This window comes from Oryx dammah, unplaced genomic scaffold (assembly GCF_014754425.2).
Source record: "Oryx dammah isolate SB20612 unplaced genomic scaffold, SCBI_Odam_1.1 HiC_scaffold_28, whole genome shotgun sequence".
NCBI lineage: Eukaryota > Metazoa > Chordata > Mammalia > Artiodactyla > Bovidae > Oryx > Oryx dammah.
The window spans coordinates 49,443,294-49,467,733 of NW_024070212.1; the positions used below are offsets into that span (position 1 = coordinate 49,443,294).

Sequence of the window (24,440 nt, forward strand, 5' to 3'; positions counted from 1 at the left end):
AGGTTTGTCATAGCTTTCCCTCCACGGAGCAAGTGCCTTTTTATTTTTGCAGCTGCAGTCACCGTCTGCAGTGATTTTGGAGCCCAAGAAGATAACATGTCACTGTTTTCTTTTCCCCCCATCTATTTGCCATGAAGTGATGGGACCAGATGCCATGATCTTTGTTTTTCAAATATTGAGTTTTAAGCCGGCTTTTTCACTCTCCTCTTTGGCCCTCATCAAGAGGCTCTTTAGTTCCTCTTCACTTTCTGCCATTGGAATTGGTATCATTTGCATATCTGACGTTGTTGATATTTCTCCTGGCAATCTTGATTCCAGCTTGTGATTCATTCAGCCTGGCATTTCACATGATGTACTCTGCACAGTAGTAAGCAGGGTGACAGGATACAGCCTGTATGTACTCCTTTCCCAGTTTTGAACCAGTCCATTGTTCTATGTCTGGTTCTAACTGTTGCTTCTTACTTGCATACACGTTTACCAGGAGGCAGATAAGGTGGTCTGGTATTCCTGTCTCTCTAATTTTCATTTGTTGTGATCTACGTAGTCAAAGGGATTTCCCTGGTGGCAAAGATGGTAAAATGTCTGCCTGCAATGTAGGATACCTGGGTTCGATCCCTGGGTCGGAAAAATCCCCTGGAGAAGGAAATGGCAACCCACTCCAGTACTCTTGCCTGGAAAATTCCATGGACGGAGGATCCTGGTAGGATACAGTCCATGAGATCGCAAAGAGTCGGACACGACTGAGTGACTTCACTTGACACAGTCAAAGACTTTATTTAGTGCAGTCAACAAAGCAGAAGTAGATTTTTTTCTCGAATTCCCTTGCTTTTTCCATGATCCAACAGATGTTGGCAATTTGGTCTCTGGTTTCTTTGATCTTGTAAGTCTAGCTTGAAGATCAGGAAGTTCTCAGTCCACTGTTGAAGCCTAGCTTGAAGGATTTCAAGCATAACCTTGCTGGCATGTGAAATGGGTATAACTGTGTGGTAGTTTGAACATTCCTTGGCATTGCCTTTCTTTGGGATTGAAATGAAAACTAACCTTTTTCCAATCCTGTGGCCACTGCTGAGTTTTCCAAATTTGCTGGCATATTGAATACATCACTGTTAACAGCATCACCTTTTAGGATTTGAAACAGCTCAGCTTGGAATTCCATCACCTCCACTAACTTTGTTTGTAGTAATGCTTCCTAAGGCCCACGTGACTTCACAGTCTAGGATGTCTGGCTCTAGGTGAGTGACCATAACCATCATAGTTATCTGGATCATTGACCTTTTTTGTACAGTTCTCCTGTGTATTCTTGCCACCTCTTTTTAATTTTTTCTGCTTCTGTCAGGTCCTTGCCAGTTCAGTCCTTTATTATGCCCATCTTTCATGAAATGTTCCTTGGTCTCTCCAATTTTCTCGAATAGACCTCTAGTCTTTCCCATTCGAATGTTTTCCTCTGTTTCTTTGCATTGTTCACTTACCATTTTCTCATCTCTCCTTGCTATTCTCCGGAACTCTGCATTCAGTTGGGAGGTGTATCTTTCCCTTTCTCGTTTGCCTTTAGCTTCTCTTCTCAGCTATTTGTAAGGCCTCCTAGGACAACTATTTCACCTTTTTGCATTTTTTTTTCTTGGGGATGGCTGTGGTCACTGCCTCCCTGTACAGCGTTATGAACCTCTGTTCATAGTTCTTCAGGCACTCTGACTACCAGATCTAGTCCCTTGAATCTATTTGTCACTCCACTGTATAATCAATCGTAAGGGATTTGATTTAGGTTATACCTGAATGGTCTAGTGGTTTTCCCTACTTTCTTCAATTTAAGCCTGAATTTTGCATTAAGAAACTCATGATCTGAGCCACAGTCAACAGACTGTATAGAGCTTCTCCATCTTTGGCTGCAAAGTACATAATCAGTCTGACTTTGGTACTGACTGTCTGGTGATGTCCATGTGTAGAGTCGTCTTTTAAAAATTTTTTTAAATTTATTTTTTAATTGAAGGATAATTACTTTACACAGAGTCATCTCTTGTGTTGCTGGAAGAGGGTGTTTGCTATGACCAGTGTGTTCTCTTGGCATAACTCTGTTAGCCTTTGCCCTGCTTCATTTTACACAAACCTAGACAGTATATTAAAAAGCAGAGATATCATTTTGTTAATAAAGGTCTGTATAGTCAAAGCTATGGTTTTTCCAGTAGTCATGTATGGATGTGAGAGTTGGACCACAGATAAGGCTGAGTGCCAAAGAACTGATGCTTTCGCATTCTGGTGCTGGAGAAGCCTCTTAAGAGTCCCTTGGACTGCAACAAAATCAAACCAGTCAATCCTGAAGGAAATCAACCCTGAATATTCACTGGAATGACTGATGCTGAGGCTCCAATACTTTGGCCACCTGATGTAAAAAGCTAACTCACTGGAAAAGACCCTGATGCAGGGGAAGATTAAAGGTAGGAGGAGAAGAGGGCAACAGAGGATGGGATGTTTGGATGGTATCACCAACTCAATGGACATGAGTTTGAGCAAACTCCAGGAGATGGTGAAGGACAGGGAAACCTGCCATGCTGCAGTCCTGGGGTTGCAACAAGTCAGACACGACTTAACAACTGGACAATAACCACCACCTTAAATATGCCTGAATAGGAATAGTCTCAGTGCTTGGAGAACAAGTTAAATCAAATCTAATAACTCCTTCAATTAGTTCCTCATACTCTCTTCTCTAAAAGAACCAGTATCTTTCCCAGTTATCTGTCCTAATTTTGTGAAATCATATTTGTCCCCCCTTTATCTCCATTGCTAAACTTTGTATCTGGAGCTGTAATGTCTCTCATCTGTGTCTCTCATTTCATTTTCATTGTAATCGTTTTATTTCACTGACTCAGTGTTCTTTGGTTAACTAGGCTGTTACTAGTGGAGGACTTGAGAAAATCAATTTCATAAATGCTGTGGGCAAGAACCAGAATGCAAGGAATCAGTGCAAAGCACTGGAATCACTGACAGCAGACTAGCTCCTTCAAGAAGTTCGGAAGTGAAAGGATGACAGTCTGGGAAGCTCAGCAAGGTTATGGAGAAAGGATATGTATTTTTTCTTTTCTGTTTTTTAAACTTTAAAAAATGAATAAGCAGTTGTAGGCAGAAAGGAAGCATTTGGGAGGCAGGAAGAAAAGAGTCAACCAAAAGCCAGAAATGATTGCTTCCTAATAATTCATTCTTTTATTCGCCGTTAGGTGTTTATTTTAAATCTGTGATGCTGAAGTGCAGGGCATGTAATGGTGCATAAAATCAGACATAGAACCTGCCCCTAAAATCTTCAAGTTTTTTTTTTTTTGGCTGTGCATGTAGGATATCAGTTCCCTGACCAGGGATCTAACTCACACATCCCCTGCATTGCAAGTGGGGAGTCTTAATACTGGACTGCCAGGGAAGTCCTAAAATCTTCAAGTTGAGTGAGACAGATATTAATCAAGTAATCATACAATTCAATATAAAACTGAAAACAGGGCAACTGCTATGAAGGATAAGTTCATGGTGTTATGGCCATTATAAAGTGTTTTGATCTACTCAGGGAAGTCCAGGAAACGTTTTTTTGAGGAAGGAACATTTCCTCAAGTTCTGAGAGATGAGGGGGAATTAACCAAAGGAATAGGAGTGGGAAGAACATTCACCTCCTGGGTCCTATGGCGAGAGGAAAGATGATGAGAAGGGCTGGAGTGGCAGGAATGAGGAGAACAAGGCAGGGTGGTATAAGCTGAGGCTGAGCCACAATGAGAGCAAGTGGAAGCCTTGGAGGGGCTGGTGTTAGGTGGAAGACAGGATAGACGCGACTCCAGTAAGACTGATCTTCCTAAAGCACTGGCTTCAGGAAGGTACTCTCTACTCAAAACTGCAGTGACTTTCACTGTCTACTAAAATAAGTTCCCTTGCCGTTAAAGGCTCTATCTCTACAATACACCTAACTTTCCAACCACTCTTTCCAGTTCCAGTTATCTTTACTCGTCACTACATCTCTTCTCTGCTTTTTTCATTATACAGGTACTTTCTAGAATGCTCTCAACCTTTCATCTCTATTTCTTGAAACCCTTTCTCTTTTTGGGACCCATCAAAAATCCCACTTCTGTGAAATCTTTTTTGATCTTCCTAGTAGAGCTATTTTGCTTCTTTGAAGTCCCACGAGTCTGTGTTTCTTTCTTGTCTGTCGTTACCTGTGAACATAGAGTTCTCCCCCTTTCCTCAGCAGTCTTGGAGGGCAGGGTCTTTGTCTCTGTTTAATCTCTGTATTCCCTACAATCTTACTGACAGCAGCTGTTCAATAAACATTTTAAAGTCATATTTCTAATATTTGAAAACATTTCCATTATTGTGTAGATGCCAGCCTCTACACAGATTCACAGTTCTGATGCTGTAGCAAAGTGTGAATCTCATCCTTCCTGGTATAATGTGGGCTCTTCTTATGCTGGTTTTTATGGCAAGATATTAAAAACATGGGAAAAAAAAAGTCCTAACAAACTCTTTAGACTAAAAATCAGGGCAACAGGCAAGGTAGCTTATCAATCCTTTAGCTAACAATCAGATGGTACTATCTGAGATGAAACACAGATACCTAGTTCAAAGAAGTTCTATCAATGAATGGTTGGGATCTTTTCATCAATGAAAGGGGGGGTGGGGAAAGGCATTATTCTAGAACTACTTTATAAAATGTCTAAATGTGATCTGAACAAAGAATTGGAAACAATTTGAAATTTAAAAAATCAACTTACACACCCTACTTTGCCCTTCACCACCCTTAGTATAGTGCTGAGGTACTAAATCACTTCACTGTTCCTTTAGCATCCAGAGTGGCTTCCTCAGCTTTGATGTGGAGAGCAATATAATGTCAGCAAGGTCTACAGTAGACAGAGACTAAAGGAATCTTGGGGGTATTCATCCCATTTACTTACATGAGCACTCTGTAATCTTTCCACAGAAGGAACGGCTAGCAGTATTAATGTATTTCTTGCCACGCTTAAGGACTAAGATACCGAACAAAGCAGTAACACCTGGACAATGTCGCCATGACTATCAGCACAGTTACACTGTTTCCTATGCTAAAATAATCTTCATTGTCTCCTTCAGTAGCCTTTGACATACTGCATTAAAACAGTTTCTTACTTATAAGATGTCATAGTTGAATTCACACTGCTAAGTTAATTTAACCAGGATTTAGTCCCCTCTTATTACTAACAAGACCAAAAAAATGCACAATGAAGTTAAGAAACTTGTGCAAGGCTGAACTGCTAATGCAAGGGAAAAATTAAGATATAATCCAGAATGAGACTGAACTTAGGGTTTTTAAGAACCCTTGCATAGTTAAAGGTGGTCTTTGGGGTAAGGGAATTACATTTACAAAAATATAATAATAATAATTTACATAAATTTCATTTTATCCAAGGCACAAATCTAAAGTCTCATAATTTGAAAAACCAAGAGGCATGTGAGGCTATTACTGTTAAGGACTTCTGAAAGAAGAGCATACCATGAAGAAGTATATTATTATGAACTTTCTATTTCAGAACTACTATCTAGAAAACTGAGATAAAAACTTTGTTATAAAAGACCATGATAGCCAAATAAAATAAAATGTTTTTCTTCTAACAGATGGTTCATGTCCTGATAATGTTTGCATTTAATGCTTTGGGATTACCTATTAATAAGGAAGCAGGGATGCTTTCCATTGATATTTCTAATTCAAAAGAAACAAGTTCTTTGTAGCTCACTTAGTAGTGATATATTACATGTTGGTTTGCTTAAAGGGCTGGGCTATCGTGAGTTTAAACTTTATATCTAAATCCTGTTTGTGACAGCTCTATAGAGCAGCTTTGGAGATGTGTTGAAAACTTTTCTTCATAATTATTGCTATGAAACAATTCTCTCAGAATAGTGGCTACAACTTTTTCAGTGCTCTAAGACAGAAATGGAACCAACCAGCAGTGTCCACAATGATTATCACACTCTTACAGTACAGAACCCTGAGGCTCGGGTTAACAGTGCCCTTAATTAAGCCCCATGCTTCCTGGCCTCCCCTGGCTATGCTCTCAGTGCACTCAGTCAGGCTGTGAAGATGTCAGGAGCAGGGAGGGAGGGAGGCTGACTTCTCAAGTTGAGGTGTGACTGGTAAGGGCCAAGTGCTGCCTGCTACTAACTGTCCCCACTGCTGCTACTGTGCTGCTTGGGAAGGGGAGGCTGCGGAGACATCTTTTTGCTGAAGACCCTTGGTGACTTTAATATGTATTCTGGCCCAAGGTTGGGGACTCTTAGCTACTTATGGATTAAAAACCCAACGTTATAAAATTGCCAAAAATTTGAGGACTTCTGAGGGAAAAAATAAACCATCAGTGAAGAAAGTAGGCTTTGGTTAAAAATTTAAAGAAGTACTATTTTTCCTTTAGAAAATATCTGGGTTCCCACACAGCCTGGAGGCTGAGAATAATGTTACTTCAATTTAAAAATATTATATTTTTCTTATAAGTCAGCCATACGTATAGGGGGCTTAGGAATAATCTAATTATTATTTAATACTCAGTAAATAGGTACTTTACTTAAACTTCACAATGATGTGTGTGTGAAGGGGCTCATTTTGCATATGTAGTAGAAATTCCTAGAACATAAAAAATTGATGTTACAGGTTCATGAAGGTCTAAATTTAATCAGAACAAGCATATTTAAAATTTGAAAAACTACAAACATAAGCCTGGTGGGACTACTGGGTATGAGGCAGTTTAATCTATGGAGTCTTCACAAGTGCCCATGGAAATTTAAAACAGTGCACTTATTGTGGAAGACAGTTTGGCAGTTCCTCAGATAAATAAAGAGTTATCACATGACCCATTAATTCCACTAAGAGAATCAAAAACTTATGTTCTCACAAAATCTTACACACAAATGTTCCTAAGAACCAAAGAATGGAAATAACCCAGATGTCCATTAACTGATAAACGGATAAATAAAATGTGGTATATCCATACAATGGAATATTACTCAGCCATAAAAAGGAACGGAATGCTGTTACATGCTGCAACATGAAGTGAACCCAGAATACATTGAGAAAGAAGCCAGACACAAAAGCCATATATTACACAATTCCATCCCTATGAAATGTTCAGAATAGGTAAATCCAGAGAGACAGCAAGTAGACTAGTGACTGCCAGGGGATGGAGGAAGGGAAAACTGGGACTAAGGTAATGGATATGAAGATAATTTTGGGGATGATGAAGTGTTCTGGAATGAGACAGTGGTGACAGTTGCTGTATACTCACAGCGCACTGCTGTATACTCACACTCACTCACAAAACAGTGAGTATACTAAAAACCAGTGAACTGTACATTTTAAAATAGTGCATTTTGTTATATGAATTATATCTCAATAAAATTCAGTTAAATATAAAATCTGTAATTATAAGGAAACAAAATTATTTCAGTGATCTGCTATTGTGGTCTCAAATACTGAGAACTAAATTGGGAATATTAAGAAAGGCTTTGGAATACTTCTGAGAACCAATAAATTTCTAAGGAATCATATCTTCATTTTTCATGGTGTGCTCACAAATTTCTCTAAGGAAATTAGTGATGGGCGCACTATAAAAAACAATCTGCTGAAGCAAAAAGCTGTAGTCACATCTTTCTATCCATGCCTAGTACCCTAGGGAAGTGGCTCTCCTGAGTGTCTATCTGTATGATGGTTACCTAAAGTGGCTGCCCACGTCCAGTGAAGGCTTTTGTTTAGTGATCATGGTCAAGTTGAGCTTATTTAAATACCATTTCCCAGGACTTACATGCTACTCCCAGAACGACGGGAATACTCAAAGCTTTTAGGGGGAATAAACTATTGCGTGGTCTCTGTCTAGGAAGTGGGCCACAGTTCACTGGAAACAGACAGTTCAGATAAATAAAATGAAAGCAGACATTTTTGGAGATGATCTTGAAAGCTTTCCATTAGAGAACATCAAGGGCATAAAACTAGGAATAGCATATATCCATGTTAGACTACCACAAGTCACTTTCTACCCTCCATTCTTTCTAAGCAGTACAACACAACTAAGTATTTACTTACTTCTTCCTTCATTAGATAACCAAATCATTCCCATGGAACACAATAACACCTCTCTCTAGCTATCCACTAAGACACATTTGACTCCTGTGCTACAGTTAGCTATAGATGATCACATTACATAAGCAGTGGTATTTCTACAAAGGTTCCACATTAAACTCTGGTGAAAAAATGACATTTTAGATACAAGAAGTTATTGAAGAAACTGATTTCCCACTTCTGGCACAAGTGCTGCATATAAAGGAACTCAAGCTAATCGATTTGTTTCTTCATAGCCTCCTGTGCTGTTTCTTTTTGGCTGCCAGACTTGGTCTGGACTATTCTCTAGATTTCTCAGCTTTCCTAACATTTGCATGTTACAGGTTCAAGTATAATGGCAGAGGTCAAAGAAGACTGGGAGGACTAAGACCAAAGGGAAGAGAGGAAGGAGGAAAAGGACTGAGCTGAGGGGGTGTGTCCTACAGCTATAAAATCTCAAAATACCAGTCAAAATCTTCTCAAAGAAACTACTCTGAAAACCATGACCATGATAAACAGTGATTCTTCAGTTTCTGTTTCCCTATACTGAGGACAGATGAGAATATGAGGAATATAAAAACCAATATATGTTATACTATGAGAAGGCATCAGAAAACAAGCACACTTTAGTGTAATTTATTATGCTGCCTCAGACAGTAGAGTCTGCCTGCAGTGCGGGAGACCCAGGTTTGATCCCTGGGTTGGGAAGATACCCTGGAGAAGGAAATGGCAACCCACTCAGGAATTCTTGCCTGGAAAATCCCATGGATGGAGGAGCCTAGCATGCTACAGTCCATGGGGTCGCAAAGAGTCTGACATGTCTGAGTGACTTCACTTATTGTGCTTTCTAATCTGATGTATAAACAACACTGAAATATACAAATACATTAACAAGTTTTACACAATAGCACATTTAGGTACTAAAACATTTACAGGAGACTATATACTTACATACATTTTTATGAAAATCATGCATCAGGACTGTGGAAAGAGCCTAATATCTTTACTAGAGCATACTGATGTGAGAAAATCAGATTCAACTTCATATTATTCAAAATATAATCTGTAATCATAAAGTACTAATAAAGTTTAACAAAGACAAAGTTATTATAGCTAAGAGCTTAAGCAACACCACCAACTACTGGGTTACTTTATTGCAATTCTAATCAGTTATTTAAAAAAAAATTAGTGTTAATCATCACTGTAAGTTCTTCAATGTGTAAGGAGTTCTTGAGAACTTTGTTAATTATAACATTTATTAAATAAAAATGTGAGTAGCAAAGGCATATTAATTCCTTCATTGTTAAATAAATGTATACTGCTCCAGTGTTCTTGCCTGGAGGATCCCAGGGACGGGGGACCCTGGTGGGCTGCTGTCTATGGGGTTGCACCAAGTCAGACACGACTGAAGCAACTTAGCAGCAGCAGCAGCAGCTTAAGCTTTAAAAGGTTTTTCGGTGTGCTTTTGGTAACGGTTTAGGTTTGAATACATAGTATAAATATCAATAAATGTTGCAGTCATACTGGCCATTCCATTTCTCACTATGGAATTAGTGACAAATCTAAATGAAGAGAGTACCAATTGATCAAGAATATCAATTTGATTTCATCAACTTCTTTGAGATTATATGGGTATAAAATTCCCATCAGTGCACACTGATAAAGTACACATTGTGATTCAAATTTTTAAAATGTTAACGTCTGTGAAAGTTCAAGGGAAGTTACCAAGAAAAGATGGTTTGCTACAGACACACCTTATTTATTCTTAAGAAAATAGATGTGAAAATTCAGGACCCAGTTTTCTTGTCTGAACTATCGTGTTTTGCTTAAAATGCTGATTTTCCCTTCCAACAAGAGTTAGATTTGAGCCATTTACTAATTACATGTGTACAGGTATCCTTTTCTAAGTGCTTCTCATGAGGAATTTTGAAAACAGCTTTCATACATTAAACTAATGCTAAAATAATAAAAATCTGCAACATTCACAAAGAATAGTACCATTGTTATAATAATACTAAACATATTATCTTACTATATTCATCTTCAGTGTCTACAACTACCATTCAGGACCTCCTTCCTAGCTATTAAGACTTCTAAGAAGTTCAGTTCTTAATATGAATTTCAGAAATGTCTACAATGACTTTAAAAATTCCATTGGCAATTTGAGAGTAGATGCAAAGATTTTCTGAATCATAGGATAATTAAATGAATAAAAGGTAAATCCCATGTATGCCTATGCTCAATCTTAGTGGCAATAAATTAAAAGACTGAGTGATGAGTTACTATTTTACAAATATGTGTTTACCTTCTTTCTTTTTATATGTACATACCTCTTGGAATGTGTGAAGTCTCCATATTTTCCCTGGATTTAAGGTTGTTTATCTAATGCTAGCCCTCACACCTGCTTTTTCTTTCCCCAGTGACAATAATGTCTTCCCAAAAAAGTAACTGTGGGGCTTCCCTGGTGATTCAGTGGCATACAATCCATCTGCCAATGCAGGAGATGTGGGTTCAATTCCTGATCCAGGAAGATCCCATATGCCACAGAGCAACTAAGCCCGAGTGTCACAACTACTAAGCCTGTACTTGGCAACAAGAGAAGCCACCACAATGAAAAGCCTACACACTGCAACTAGAGAGTAGCCCGTCTGCCACAACTAGAGAAAAGCCTGCTGCAACAAATGCCCAGCACAGCCAAAAATAAATAAAAGGTGGCTCAGACGGTAAAGCATCTGCCTGCAATGCGGGAGACCGGGTTTGATCCCTGGGTTGGGAAGATCTCCTGGAGAAGGAAATGGCAACCCACTCCAGAACTCTTGCCTGGAAAATCCCACGGATGGAGGAGCCTGGTAGGCTACAGTCCATGGGGTCACAAAGAGTCAGACACGACTGAGCGACTTCACTATGCATAAAAAAAGTGTGAACTGGAAGTGGGAGGAAAGAAGAGTGCAAATATATACTGAAGTATAATTATACTTTACAGAAGCCAGTGGGATGAGTTTTAATATGATGGCTCTGTATTTTCATTTTACTCCCATCTCATATGGTAATATTTACTGTAAAATGATGATGGAAGGACAGGCTAAGAAGGAAAAGGGCTATCAACTGAGCCATAGATTCCCTAGGGGGCAGAAATATGAAAAGCTAAAGGGAATTTGCTGAGAAATGAGGAAGTAAGAAAGCAATATGGGGACAAATGTCTTAAGAGAACAAATGACAAAAATAGAGAGATTCAGTTACGGAAGATAAAGAATGTTCAAGAGGGCCTATAGCAAAAGTTATGAGAAAATTATCAGAAAACAAGATTTGAAAGGCGAAAACAAGATTTGAAAGGCAAAAACAAAGAAGTACCAGCTAACTTCATGTCTACAAGTGACTAAAGATTTTAAAAGAAGCCAAAAGGGCCCTAACTGGAAAGGTTTTTAGTTGTTAAGGGCTCAAAAGTACCAAAGACTAGAGAAAGATGGGTAGATCTAACTAACTGCAGGGCTTAGGGAGTAATGAAAGAGAATTCAAGGTGAATGACAAAAGCAAACAGTGTTCACCGCTACAACCTTCAGCCAGACTGCATAATGTGAAATATGTACCTTAAGATGTGCATTTGTTTCTTCAATTAAATTACTATTTTCATGGGTCAGTGACCCTTGAAATCCCTACACTAAATCCAAAGTGAGAGAAGGCAAATAGTATTAATACATAAAAGAACTAGCAAAGCTTTTAGTGTTTTGGGCAACATGGGTGCTTCTATTAAAATAAAATTACTTTTATATGAAATAATCATATAAAGTTTCGATGGTAGCTTTAATATTTCATTTTCCATACTATTTTTTGTTCCTTGTTATACGTTTTGGAGAAGATCTGGCAAGAGTTTGATACAAAAAGAAGTAGGATCTAACGTGCATCCTCAGTAAGCAGCTGCTCATTAAGATAATACTTCCAGTCACTGGCTTAGAAAGCAAGATTCTGAGATTACTTCTAAGCCTTGGGCCTCTGACTTGTCAACCAAAAAAGTTACTTCCCCTTTAGTGTAATGAATTGCAGAAGTACAGTTAAACAGTTTATCTATGAGGGTTTATTAGCAGGCATAGGATATGGTGGGTGAGCAGAGATACTGATTTTTTTTTGCCAGTGAGCAAAATATTTACAAATTTCATAAAATGGAAAGAACTTTCTAAAAAATTAATAAGATCTGTTTCACAAATTACCAATTCAACTGGAACACTGAATAGTAAAAATGACAAAAGATTTGTTCTTATGGTTGATAAAAAATTTATGTCACAGCATTCAAGTAAAGTTATTTTCTGTGTTCTGATTTAATGAATCATGTGAGTTGTATCTCGTTGGGCAACACAGATGCTGGCTCAGTGAAGCCTACTCTAATGCCTCCCAGCACAGCCTTCCTTGGGACAGTGAAGCCAGAATAATATGTCAGACTAAAGTAATATCAAAGAAAGAAATGTAGGGCTGGAGATGCTATGAGTTTGGCTCATAACACTTCTTGACCTGTGAGTGTCCGGTAAGTATTCAATGTCCTATGGGCTTCAATGACCTAACAAGCATCAAGTAATAACAGTAATGCAGTAATGAATGGTCTTCAAAAGAAGACTTTTGCAATTCAAGCTGAAAAACACTACACTTACTAGACGGTTTTAACTCTACTGAATGACAGCCTTAGAAACCACTAGTGATTTCTTAAAAGGTGAACGAGTATTAAATGTTTTATATATGCTTGTGTAGTATCTACTTTAGTTCCTTTAAATCTGTTTGATTTTACATTAATTTTGAAAACAAAACTTTTCTGATGATAATAATAAGAATGGTGATGAAAAATGAAATAGCATTAGCTATACTGGTAAAAATATAGATGTAAAATAATGAGGCCATTTAACATTAATAAAATAAATGCACCATTAAAAATGAAATTAACCGACTAGCCTGAGTATATCCCACATGGAGGCGTTTTCTTTCAAGTGATTACAAATATTTGAGAAAAAAAATGCCCTGAGAAGAAAAGATAGTAAAAACATATAAAGAGAATGACAACAGCTTATCAAAATATAGCGTACCACTTTACATGAAAGTTATTCTATCATAAGGAAAATTGGTGCAAAATAAAGGTATATTTTCCAAAGAAGTTTAGAAAACTAATGAATTAACTCTGTTTTCCCCTAGTCAAATTCTTCATATTTAGTATTTAGAATTAAAAATCTGAAAGAGTACTTACATTGACAGCAACACCAAAGCAATTAAGGTCCACTCTACAGGTTTATGTATAATATTTCTATTTGTTAATCTGAAAGACAGGTAAAATTTACCAAAAGATTGTTACAGTTAAATACATAAACTTTCTATTTTTAGATAAACTCAGTTTTATGATATCATGTGTTAAAGGACACTTTTTAAATCCTTGTTATATTTGATGGAAAAGAGTCAACAGTATAATAATGTGGCTTGATATTCAGAAGGAAGTGTTCTAGCCTCACATTTATATAACAATACCACTGTTAGACAAGATGGGGATATAGGAACAATATGGGGAACTAAACTGAATGGTTTATTAAAACACACAAACACAGACACGCCTCCTACCGTATCTTTTGTTTTTCCCTAATCAAATGTTTTATTAAAACTGACAAGGTAAGCAATTTCTGATTTTAATTCAGCTTTTGCTAGGTTGGCAGCAGGCAATTAAGGAATATCATAATCCATAATTTTTAGAAGTCAGAGTTGACTTGATATATTTTAAGACTAGGTATCTTTATTCAAGAAAAGTTTTAAAAAATCAGAAGTAAAATCTATCACTTAGCAGTTGATGACAATGAAGTACACTGTAGTCATCTTATTTCTCAGAAAACATTTAGAAGGATCACTCTAAATGAAAAAATGATTTAAGGTGATAAAAAGCAGCCAAAAATATCTGATAAAGGATTGTTATCCAAAATATCAAAGAAATCTTAAAACTTACAATGAGAAAACAAAATGCCCAATTAAAAAATGGGTCCAAGACCTCAAGAGACACTTCATTAACAAACCTGTACAGGGACTTCCCTGGTGGCGCAATGAAATGAGAATCTGCCTGCAGGGGACACGGGTTTGATCCCTGGTCCGAGAAGATTCCATATGCTGTGGGGCAACTAAGCCCATGTGTCCCAACTACTAAGCCTGCGCTCTAAACCTGAGAGCCACAACTGCTGAGTCCTGTGCCACAACCAGTGAAGCCCGTGTGACTAGAGCCTGTGCTCCCTCCATGATAAGACCCAGCACAGACAAAAATAGCTAACTAAAATTATATATATATATGAAGAAGATTCATGGGGGCTGGGGGTGGGAAGCACAAGAGGGAGGGAAACATGTTTACTTATGGCTGATTCATGTTGTTATACGGCAGAAACCAACACAACATTGTAAAGCAATTATCCTCTAATTAAAAATAAAAATTAAAAAAAGGCAAATAAGCATATGAAAAGATGCTCTACATCATATGTCATCAGGGAGGTGGAAATTAAAACAATGAGATACACTCAGTTCAGTTCAGTCACTCAGTCATGTCCGACTCTTTGCGACCCCATGAATCGCAGCACGCCAGGCCTCCCTGTCCATCACCATCTCCCGGAGTTCACTCAGACTCACGTCCATCGAGTCAGTGATGCCATCCAGCCATCTCATTCTCTGTCGTCCCCTTCTCCTCCTGCCCCCAATCCCTACCAGCATCAGAGTCTTTTCCAATGAGTCAACTCTTTGCATGAGGTGGCCAAAATACTGGAGTTTCAGCTTTAGCATCATTCCTTCCAAAGAAATCCCAGGGCTGATCTCCTTCAGAATGGACTGGTTAAATCTCCTTGCAGTCCAAGGGACTCTCAAGAGTCTTCTCCAACACCACAGTTCAAAAGCATCAATTCTTCAGCGCTCAGCCTTCTTCACAGTCCAACTCTCACATCCATACATAACCACAGGAAAAACCATAGCCTTGACTAGACGGACCTTAGTTGGCAAAGTAATGTCTCTGCTTTTGAATATGCTATCTAGGTTGGTCATAACTTTTCTTCCAAGGAGTAAGCGATTTTAATTGACAAAATCCTGATAATCAACAAAATCAAATGCTGGCAAGGATGTCAAGTAAGAACTCTCATTGCTGGTGGGAAAAAAATGGCACAGCAACTTTGGATGACAATCTGGTATTTCTTGAAAACTAAACATACTCCCACCATACAATCCAGCAATCAAACTCCTTGGTATCTCTTTACCCAAATGAGTTGAAAACTTAATGTCTACACAAAAATCTGCACACAGATGTCTATAGCAGCTCTATTTATATAACTGTGAAAACTGGGAAGCAACCAAGATATCTTTCAGTAGGTAAACTGATAAACTGTGGTACATCCAGACCCTAGAATATTATTCAGCCCTAAAAAAAAATGAGCTATCAAGACATGAAGACATGGATGTATTTCAAATGCGTATTATTTAAGTGAAAAAAGTCAGTCTGAAAAGGCTACAGACTGTATGATTCCAAGTATATGACATCCTAGAAAAAGTAAAATAATGGAAATATTAATAAGAAGGGAGTAGTGCCAGGAACTGTGGGGCAAGGGAGGATAGATGAATAGGTAGAACACAGAGGATGTTTAGGTCAGTTAAAATACCCTATGATACTATAATAGTGGATAGATGTCATTCAATATTTGTCCACACCCACAGAATGCACACCACCAAGAATGAACCATAGACTCTGACTTATGATGACGTCATTAATATAGGTGCGTCAGTTCTAGCAAATGTATGACTCTGGGGGCAGATGGTTTTAATGGGGAAGGCCACACATTGGGGGGCAGGGGATGTAAGTAAATGCACCCTTCTCTCAATTTTGCTATGAATCTAAAACTGATCTTAAATAAAGCCTTTGGAGGGGAAGAAAAAACCAGCCAATAAATTAACTTGAGGAGGCAATTTACAGAGGAGGAAAGCGGAATGGCCAGTAAACATCTGAAAAGGAGCTCAATCTCATTGTTAAGCTGAGAAATTAATATAAAAACAATAATTCACTCCATTACTTTGGCGAAAATAAAAGATTAACAATTCTAAGGGCTTTTGAGGACATGAAGAAATTTTACTTTTAAACATGCTGTTGATGTGAGTAATCAATTTAGCAATATCTAATAAAACTAAAACTGAATAACTTCTCAATATAAACCTTAAACTCTTGCTATGCATAAGGAAATGTACATGAAGATATTTGATGTGACACTGCTTATAACAGAAACATAATTGTGACATTTTTATAGAATATTAAATAGTTGTTAAAATGAAGGAACTAAACTTACACATTTTGCTCATCATAATTTGAATGAAATACAGGAAGTATGGAACGACATTATACAAATCCAGAACAGATTCTCATATTTATGGACATAAATGTATGTACTAAAAGTATAAAATGAAGATTGGAAAGATACATATGAAATTCAGAGTATTGATGGCTCCTGGGGAGCAAAGGAGAATGGGCTGGGGAAGAGGACAAAGAGGACTTCATGTCTCAGGTCTTTGGAACTGGTGACTCCATCCGTCTGAAGTTTTCTTATGTCACTTTTGCAGCAGGGTCTATTTGGGCCACACCATTAGCAAGTGTAACTCTCTCCACCTCCCAGCCCCACACACTTAGCTTCCCTTTCTGTTATATATTTTACTTTATCCTCGTACCACTTCTCACCTTCTAACGTATAATTATTGTTTATTATCTGTTTTACCTTGACTGAGGGCAGGAATATTTGTGTTCTTCACATATTTACTCCAAATGCCCAGAACAAATGCCTGACAGAAGAGGTTCAATTAATTTTTTGAATAAATTAACCTATATTAAAAATGTATGCCAATCAAACCTTATAAAATATTAAAATCTATTAATTTTGAGTGAATAAGCGTATCTTTGTTATAGTAACTCAATTTTTTCCCGTAATTAAAATGTCTCCAAAAAGCCTACTTGATATAAAAAGCAAGTACAGGGACTCCCTTGGTGGTCCACAGGGTAACACTCCACGCTCCCAATGAAGGGGGCGAGATTCAATCCCTGGTCAGGGAACTAGATCCCACATGATGCAATTAAAGATTCCACATGCTGCAACTAAAAAAAAAAAAAAATTCTGTACAGTGCAACTAAGACCTGGCTTGGCCAAATAAGTAAATATTAAAGGGGAAAAAAGCAAGAATAGTGTTTGAAGAGTCTGACAGATATGGTTTCAATATTCAGATCTGTTTTACCTTGGACATGTTCAGTGATTGTAAAACTTTTTTTTTAATTTAGTAAATTGGGGACAATAGTACTATCTACCTCATGTGAGGATTAAACGTACAAAAGATATCCATGTTGCCAAATTCAATGGACATTTCTCAGTTCTCACCTTTATCTACAAGAAGCATTTGACATGGCTGACTACTCCTTTCTCCTTAGGAGACACTCTTCATCTGGTTTCTGCTTGCCTGATTCCCCTTCCTCTCCCTGGCATGCCTTCAGAGACCTTTTAATTTTGGATCACCCCAGGGCCTCTGCTCCTGGGTCACTCCTCACCTCTGTATATGCCCATCCCCTTGGTGGTGACATCCAATCGCACAGTTTTAAATATTAGATAACTACCTGCTCACAACTCTCAAATTTATTATCTCTAGCCTAGACCTCTTCCTTGAATTCCAGACTTGGACTAGTGATTTACCTTCATTTCCACTTGAATAGCTAACAGGCATCTCAAAATTTTAGTATAGCCAAAACTGAGCTCCTTATTTCCTCTCCAAACTGGGTTCTCTTGCAGGGATCTCCACCTAAGTAAATGGCTACCCAGTCCTTCAGAATCCATCCAGTTGCTCAGGCCCAAATTTTTGATTCTCTTCATATCCCATGTCAAATCAGTCTTCAAATTCTGATGGTTCTATTTTCAAAATTAAATCTGATCACTTCTTATTACTTCCACTTATTACTTATTAATCTATGCCTAGATTACAGAAAGAGCATCTTAAATAGTCTTCCTGCTTCTGACCTTCTACTATAATTCTCAAGTCAGCAGCCAGAGTGATACTGCCACAATATGTCAGATCATGTCAGCTTTCTATTCAGAATCCACAAACTGCTCTCCGTATCACTTGGAATAAAAGTCAAAGAATGACCATGGTTCCAAGGATTATATAACTATACTACAGCCAACCCCTGCCCTTTACTTCTCTAACCATATCTCTTTGTATTGTTGCCTCGCTCATTTCTCCAGCTTCACCAGCATCCTTAATATTCTGTTAATATACTTGGCCTTCTGCCTCAGAGCATTTTTACCTGTTGTTCCCCTGTCTGATATATATTCACCAATAGCAACATGGCTTGTTCCTTTAAAAACCTTGAGGTCTTTATACAAATAGGATCTTCTTAATGAGCGCTTCCCTGACCAGTCTATATAAAATTATAACTTCCTCCCTCCTTAGTACCATCCCCTCTTTCCCTGCTTCTGAGGAGAAAATGAGGTGATGGAACTGGGAAAAGGGTGTATCACCACATAATAATAACAAACATATTGTCTTTAAAATTTTACATATCCTATTAAAATAGTTCCATGAGAGAAGGAATTTTCTTTATTTTGGTCACTGTTTCACCTGTAGCAACTAAAACAGAATCCAGCACATAACCAATAAAGGCCAAAGAAGGATAAGCAAAGAAGGATAAAATAAAGCAGCAAAAGTATTTAATAGAATTTCCTTTTCTGTAATACTCAAATCTCTCAAAGTTAAGACAAATTTTAGATTTCATGAATTTATTTACTGAGTCAACAAAAAAATCTACTGAATGCTTGCTCTAAACTGTTTCAGGCACTGAGGAACAAGGTCTTTGCTTTCACTTCAAAGCACTTTAAGCAGCAGAACAGCAAAATTTTACCTGCTATCACATTTTTCCCTTTTGCAGAACGAAAATAATTTCGAGCACAAATGCTAAACAAACACTATTTTGAGTGATAATTCAAAAATTAAAACAGTAATATTTGAAAGGAAACATTTTAAAACCATAGTTTCAAAATATAATTGGAAATTCAATATAGATTTAGAAAAAAAATACCTTCAGTCATCACTGATGAAATTTAAAAAGGACTTGTGTCAAAATAATTTTAATTCAAATCATATTTAGAAAATATCTTGCTTCAACACTGACAACAGCTAATCATTACTAAGTAACTCCTGATGGAACCACTATGAGAGGTAAATCAATGTAACGTTCCAGATAAATGCCTATGAAGCAGTTCAGTGGAAAGGACAGCTGTATTCACTGGGGAAAGATTCTTCAAAAAGGTGAAAAAGCTGCTTTATGTTCAGTTCTAACATGCTCGCAACTCTGGCTGCACATCAGAAGCACCTGGGGGGGCTTTTGAAAAATACTAATGTCTGGGCCCAACCCTAACCAAATGAAACTCAATCTCTAGGGGTGAAGCCAGGCATCTGTCGTCGTTAAAAGCTCAAGTAATTCTGATGCACAACTGGCTTAAGAATCATTGTTCTACAAGTCCAATTATTGATTGCTATTTCAAAGAGAAGGACATGGTTATTTACGTCAACTCTTTCCCACCGCCAGTATTGATTGAAAAGATCTCTCAACACTAGTCACTGTCATTTATATGGTGTTTCCTCAGAGACTTCACCTAGAAGCCTTGGCCTACAGTCACATACCTGTTAAAACTGTCCTGCCAGAATCTGAAGACCCCAAAATGCATTATCTTTATTACCAGAGGTCTCTTTGTATTATAAGTAACTGACATTTTACTGAAAAGAGCAAACTCAATTTAAGCAAAAGATTTTGACATGCAGGTACCGAAGAGTAAATATTTGGAAAAACCAACTTAACAACAAGGTTTTGTAACATCCCCTCCACCAAAACAGACTTCCCTGGTGGCTAAGATGGTAAAGAATCCACCTGCAATGCGGGAGACCTGGGTTTGATCCCTGAATTGGGAAGTTCCCCTTGAGGAGGGCATGGAAACTCACTCCAGGATTCTTGCCTGGACAATCCCATGGACAGAAGAGCCTGGCAGGCTACAGTCCATGGGGTCGCAAAAAGCTGAAGACAACTGAGCGACTAGGCATACACCATCAAAACGGAGTTTTTTGGCTTATTTCCCTGAAACTTTTAAAAAATTACAATTGAAATTTATTTCAAACATATATAAAAATAGAACATAAAATCAATTCCCACATAGTCATCACAACTGAGAATTATCAAATCCTGGTCAATCATATTTCATCTATACAACCCCCTATTCAACATCCCCTAACCTTGATAATTATGAAGCAAATCCCACACATCATATTGTTTCATCTAGGCTTTATTTTAATTTAGTGTAAACAATGCAGAAAGTACCCTGAAAAGATTTACATAGTAAGAATGACAGAAAAAGGTGATAACAGTTTATAAATATAAAAGGAAAATGACATGTGAGTTTCCTCTTTTCTACAATCTGTTGGTTACCTCTTACTAGACTAAGGAACACTGTACCTCTTGTCTTGGCTAGCTTAGATGTCACAGAGGTTTAGTTTCACAGGTAACAACCATTTCAAGTAGAGTTCTTACCTGGGGTCTAAAGAGGTAATAAGTGAAATTACTTAAAAAAAAAAAAAAAAATTTAATACTGATGATTACCAAGACAACCAACAGTAAACTCTTTGAAATTTTTTTCCAGCTTTCCTGAGGTATAATTGACATATAATAATTATATATATTTAAGGTACACAACTTGATCTTTTGATATATGAATATATTGTGAAATGACAACCACAATCAAGCAAATTAATGTTTCCATCACATACAGTTACCATTTTCTTTTTTTGGTGGTAAGACCACTTAAGACCTCTCTTCTTGACTTAGATTTGGGGTCTAAACCCAACTACTAGTTGTGTAATTTGAAATTACTTAATCTGTCATCTCTCACCTATAAAATGAGGATAACGCAACTATTTTTTAGAAATCAGATAACGTGTAAAGTGCCAAGCACAGTCCAGCACATAGTAGCTACCAAAGTGAGTCCATGTACTGACATGAACTCAATGTTATTATCAGGCTGCATAAAAACACCGAAATAACAAATGGCTTGGACAGTGAGTAGTTTCCAATTTGAAATACTTAAATTCCTTGGGCATATGAAAGTAATAATGTGGCAATCTTGAGTTGTAGCCAAACATTTCTTTTCAATGGGTTTCAAGTAAGTTCTGAGGCCCTCAGAATAGTTTTTTTTTAAAAAGAAAACATGCAATTAGACAGAAAAACAGCGCTAGAAAATACAGTCAGAATAAATTGAATCACTTGTTCATTTATTCTAAGTGAGTGGGGTTAAAAATGAAGTACAAAGTTCCTATCTATAGTTCAAGGTTAAAGGTTTTATTCTTATATCTTTTCTAATGAGTCTTAACCAGTTTGCTCAGAATGGTAATTAAATACTGTCTGCAAGAAACTGAATGCCAAGTCCTTTAAAAAAATCAATGAAACAGAGCAACACCTGGTCTTCATCTTCCCTCAGTTAAGCTATCTTAATATACTGACTTCCTTAATAAATCCTGAACAAATCCTAAACTTCGGCGCAACCACACTGTGCATTCAAACTTTCTCATCACTATCGACAGTTGAAAACACTTTTTTTTTCTTCTTTTGGATGTATGGCTTTGTGATAGGTATATGTATGACACAGACTCTCTTTTAATGAAAAAGGAATGTAGAGAAGTTCGGCTTTGGTCTTGGTATTTGGCCCAAATCCTCCTTTTACAAAGCAGTTAGTCAGTATTCCAAAGGTCTAGCCCAAACTGAGCACCATTTCTGGCATTTATAAACCTGTGTGTGATCACTAATCTTGTGATTGCATGGGTGTAACGATCTCAGTAATTAGAACAATCATAACATTCAGATTTGTTATTCCCTGAATATTCACTTTCAAATATAAACATTCTAGACTCCACAAGAATGTCTTAAGACAACTTATAATTGTCTTAAATCTATGAAGGCTGAAGATTTAATCATAAAGTGTTACAAATGATCCTTTACAATACTTGAATTTTTGAGACATACCTAAACTTTGAATCCTAGTTCCTATTAAATAATTTATTGGAAAACATTTTTCTGAATGTTTGTATTAACTGTCAATCTATTTTGCTAAGTGAAAAATTTTACAAATTGTTTATATATAAAATTAAGTTTTCATAAGCAACGTAAAATTACTACAGCATTCTACTCTTCTACTGACTGATAAAACAAGCATCTAAGAACATTTTTACTCCATTTCAACCGGTCTGGGCACCTGATGCAAAGAGATGACTCATGTGAAAAGACCCTGATGCTGGGAAAGATTGAGGGCAGAAGAGGAGGAGACGACAGAGGATGAGATGGTTGGATGGCATCACCGACTCAATGGACTTGGTTTGGGTGAACTCCGGGAGCTGGTGATGGATAGGGAGGCCTGGAGTGCTGCGGTTCATGGGATCACAAAGAGTCGGACACGACTGAGTGACTGAACTGAACTGAACATGTCAATACTACTATTGTTAGCAATAAACTATAGTAATAGTTAATTTTTTGGATGAAATGATTCTTCTACTCTAGAAGTTCATCCTATCTTGGTGCTGTCTGGCTACAGATAAAAACTAATTGAATTTTTGGTCATTGGCATTGGGTCAAAATGTATATCTGGTATACATCTCTACTCATAATGTACGTAACGGCTTATCTCTATTGCTTCTTAGTAGAGACTCTCGTCTAGCCTGGTGGAGTATTTTTACCTTGATAATTGTAGAAAAATCCCAACTGTTCCACATCATAACTGATATTCTCTAGTCTTCCTTTTCCTGTCTTTATCACTCAAAGTCTGTTCTACACTATTCAAAACTAAATTATCCACTGTTTTGCACTATTCCCTGTGCTCACCTTGTCTTCTCACACGAGTTCTTCCTCCAGGATGGGCATTAGGCTTCTTCTATATTGTCCATAGTGCTGAACAACACAGAAGTGCCGGTCATTTAGTATCTATTTACTAGTTCAGTAAAATCCAAGATATTACTGACTAGCTACCTTTGTGTCTCATATATCATTCTCCTTAATTTTAGATTATTCCATAAATAAACTATCCAAAGCTAAACATATCAAAGTTTAAGCAAATAAGGGGGCTGCATTTAACAAAAGATATAAGTGTGTGTGTATGGAGGACAAACTGGGAGACTGGGAATTACATAAACATTAAGATAACAGTAAGGACCTACTGTATAGCACAGGGAGCTCTACTCAGTACTCCATAATGGCCCATATGGGAGAAGACTCTAAAAGAGAATGGATATATGTATAACTGATTCACTTTGTTGTACACCTAAAACTAACACTGTAAATTAACCATATTCCAATAAAAATTTAAAAATAAACAACCCCCCCCAAAGTTATAAATAATGTTGTCAGTGGAAGAGAAAACAGTGTATTAAGATTTAAGACAATGAAGGTAAATCATTTACTTTCTTCATGCCTTAGTCTACTATGGATTCTGCAAGGCAATTACATAAAGTCAAAATAACTGAGAAGGAAAATCATAGTATTAATACTAACCTGAAAGTTTGGACAAGATTTTTAAGTTGTGTGTAAATATCTCCTAATGTAATCTGAAGAGGTCCCAAAAGTCCAGGCAATCTGAAAATAAAAATTACATTTCTTTTAAAAAATAAATTTCTACTAAAATATAATTATGCAGATACATTCAAAAAATATAATTATATAGACATATTTTGGGAGTTCTTGCCTAAGTTTGGATATTTCATAGGTAGGTAACCATGATACTGAGGTGGAGACAGTTAAGCCAGGTTTAACTAGTGAGCAGTCATAAAGAAATATTTCAAAGTAACTCCACACTCTATTCTGTAGTCTATGCTACAGAAAGAGGCACTGAAATGAAAAAATATTTTGGCTGCTATCTATATTCTTGTCTCTTTCTTACCTTTTCACTTTCAAATATTAAATGGAAAGAACACAGGCCAGAGGAATTGCCCTCCAAATGGAGCATTATGGGAATGTGGATTTAATATTTATTAAATCCTTATGGTAAGGTAAAAACTGGTACATTTTTAGTGAGAAATTTGACAATATATGCTAACATTTTAAATGCAGACACTGTTTGACCCAACATTTTAATCAATATTATACAAAATTTATCCTAAAGAAATAATCAAACATAAAAAAAAAAGTTATTGGAGAAGTATTTTAGTATTGAAAAACTGGTAACAAATGTCAGTAGATGGTTACATAAATTATGATGTAACCATAAAATAATAAAACCTTTAAAATAATATAAATCTACATATTTTAATGTGGAAAGATATT

The 24,440-nt window shown here is 37.0% G+C and overlaps 1 protein-coding gene across 8 annotated transcripts in view; it reads right to left on the bottom strand.

The window, feature by feature from the left end:
• RPAP2 (RNA polymerase II associated protein 2) overlaps nucleotides 1-24,440 on the bottom strand; it is a 113,400-nt gene that overhangs the window by 49,174 nt on the left and 39,786 nt on the right. For 6 of the 8 annotated variants that reach the window (XR_005719502.1, XR_005719501.1, XM_040232316.1 and 3 more), the window contains exons 10-11: nucleotides 23,673-23,753; nucleotides 13,308-13,376 (exon numbers count right to left, since the gene is read on the bottom strand). Coding sequence is in view for 5 of the 8 variants with exons in the window: in XM_040232316.1 (XP_040088250.1) it covers nucleotides 13,308-13,376; nucleotides 23,673-23,753 (150 nt within the window). In the remaining 3 variants the exon portion in view is untranslated. Of the gene's footprint in view, nucleotides 1-13,307; nucleotides 13,377-20,669; nucleotides 20,677-23,006; nucleotides 23,073-23,672; nucleotides 23,754-24,440 lie in introns of those variants that run through there. The other 2 variants (XR_005719503.1, XM_040232321.1) reach the window with 2 other exon arrangements.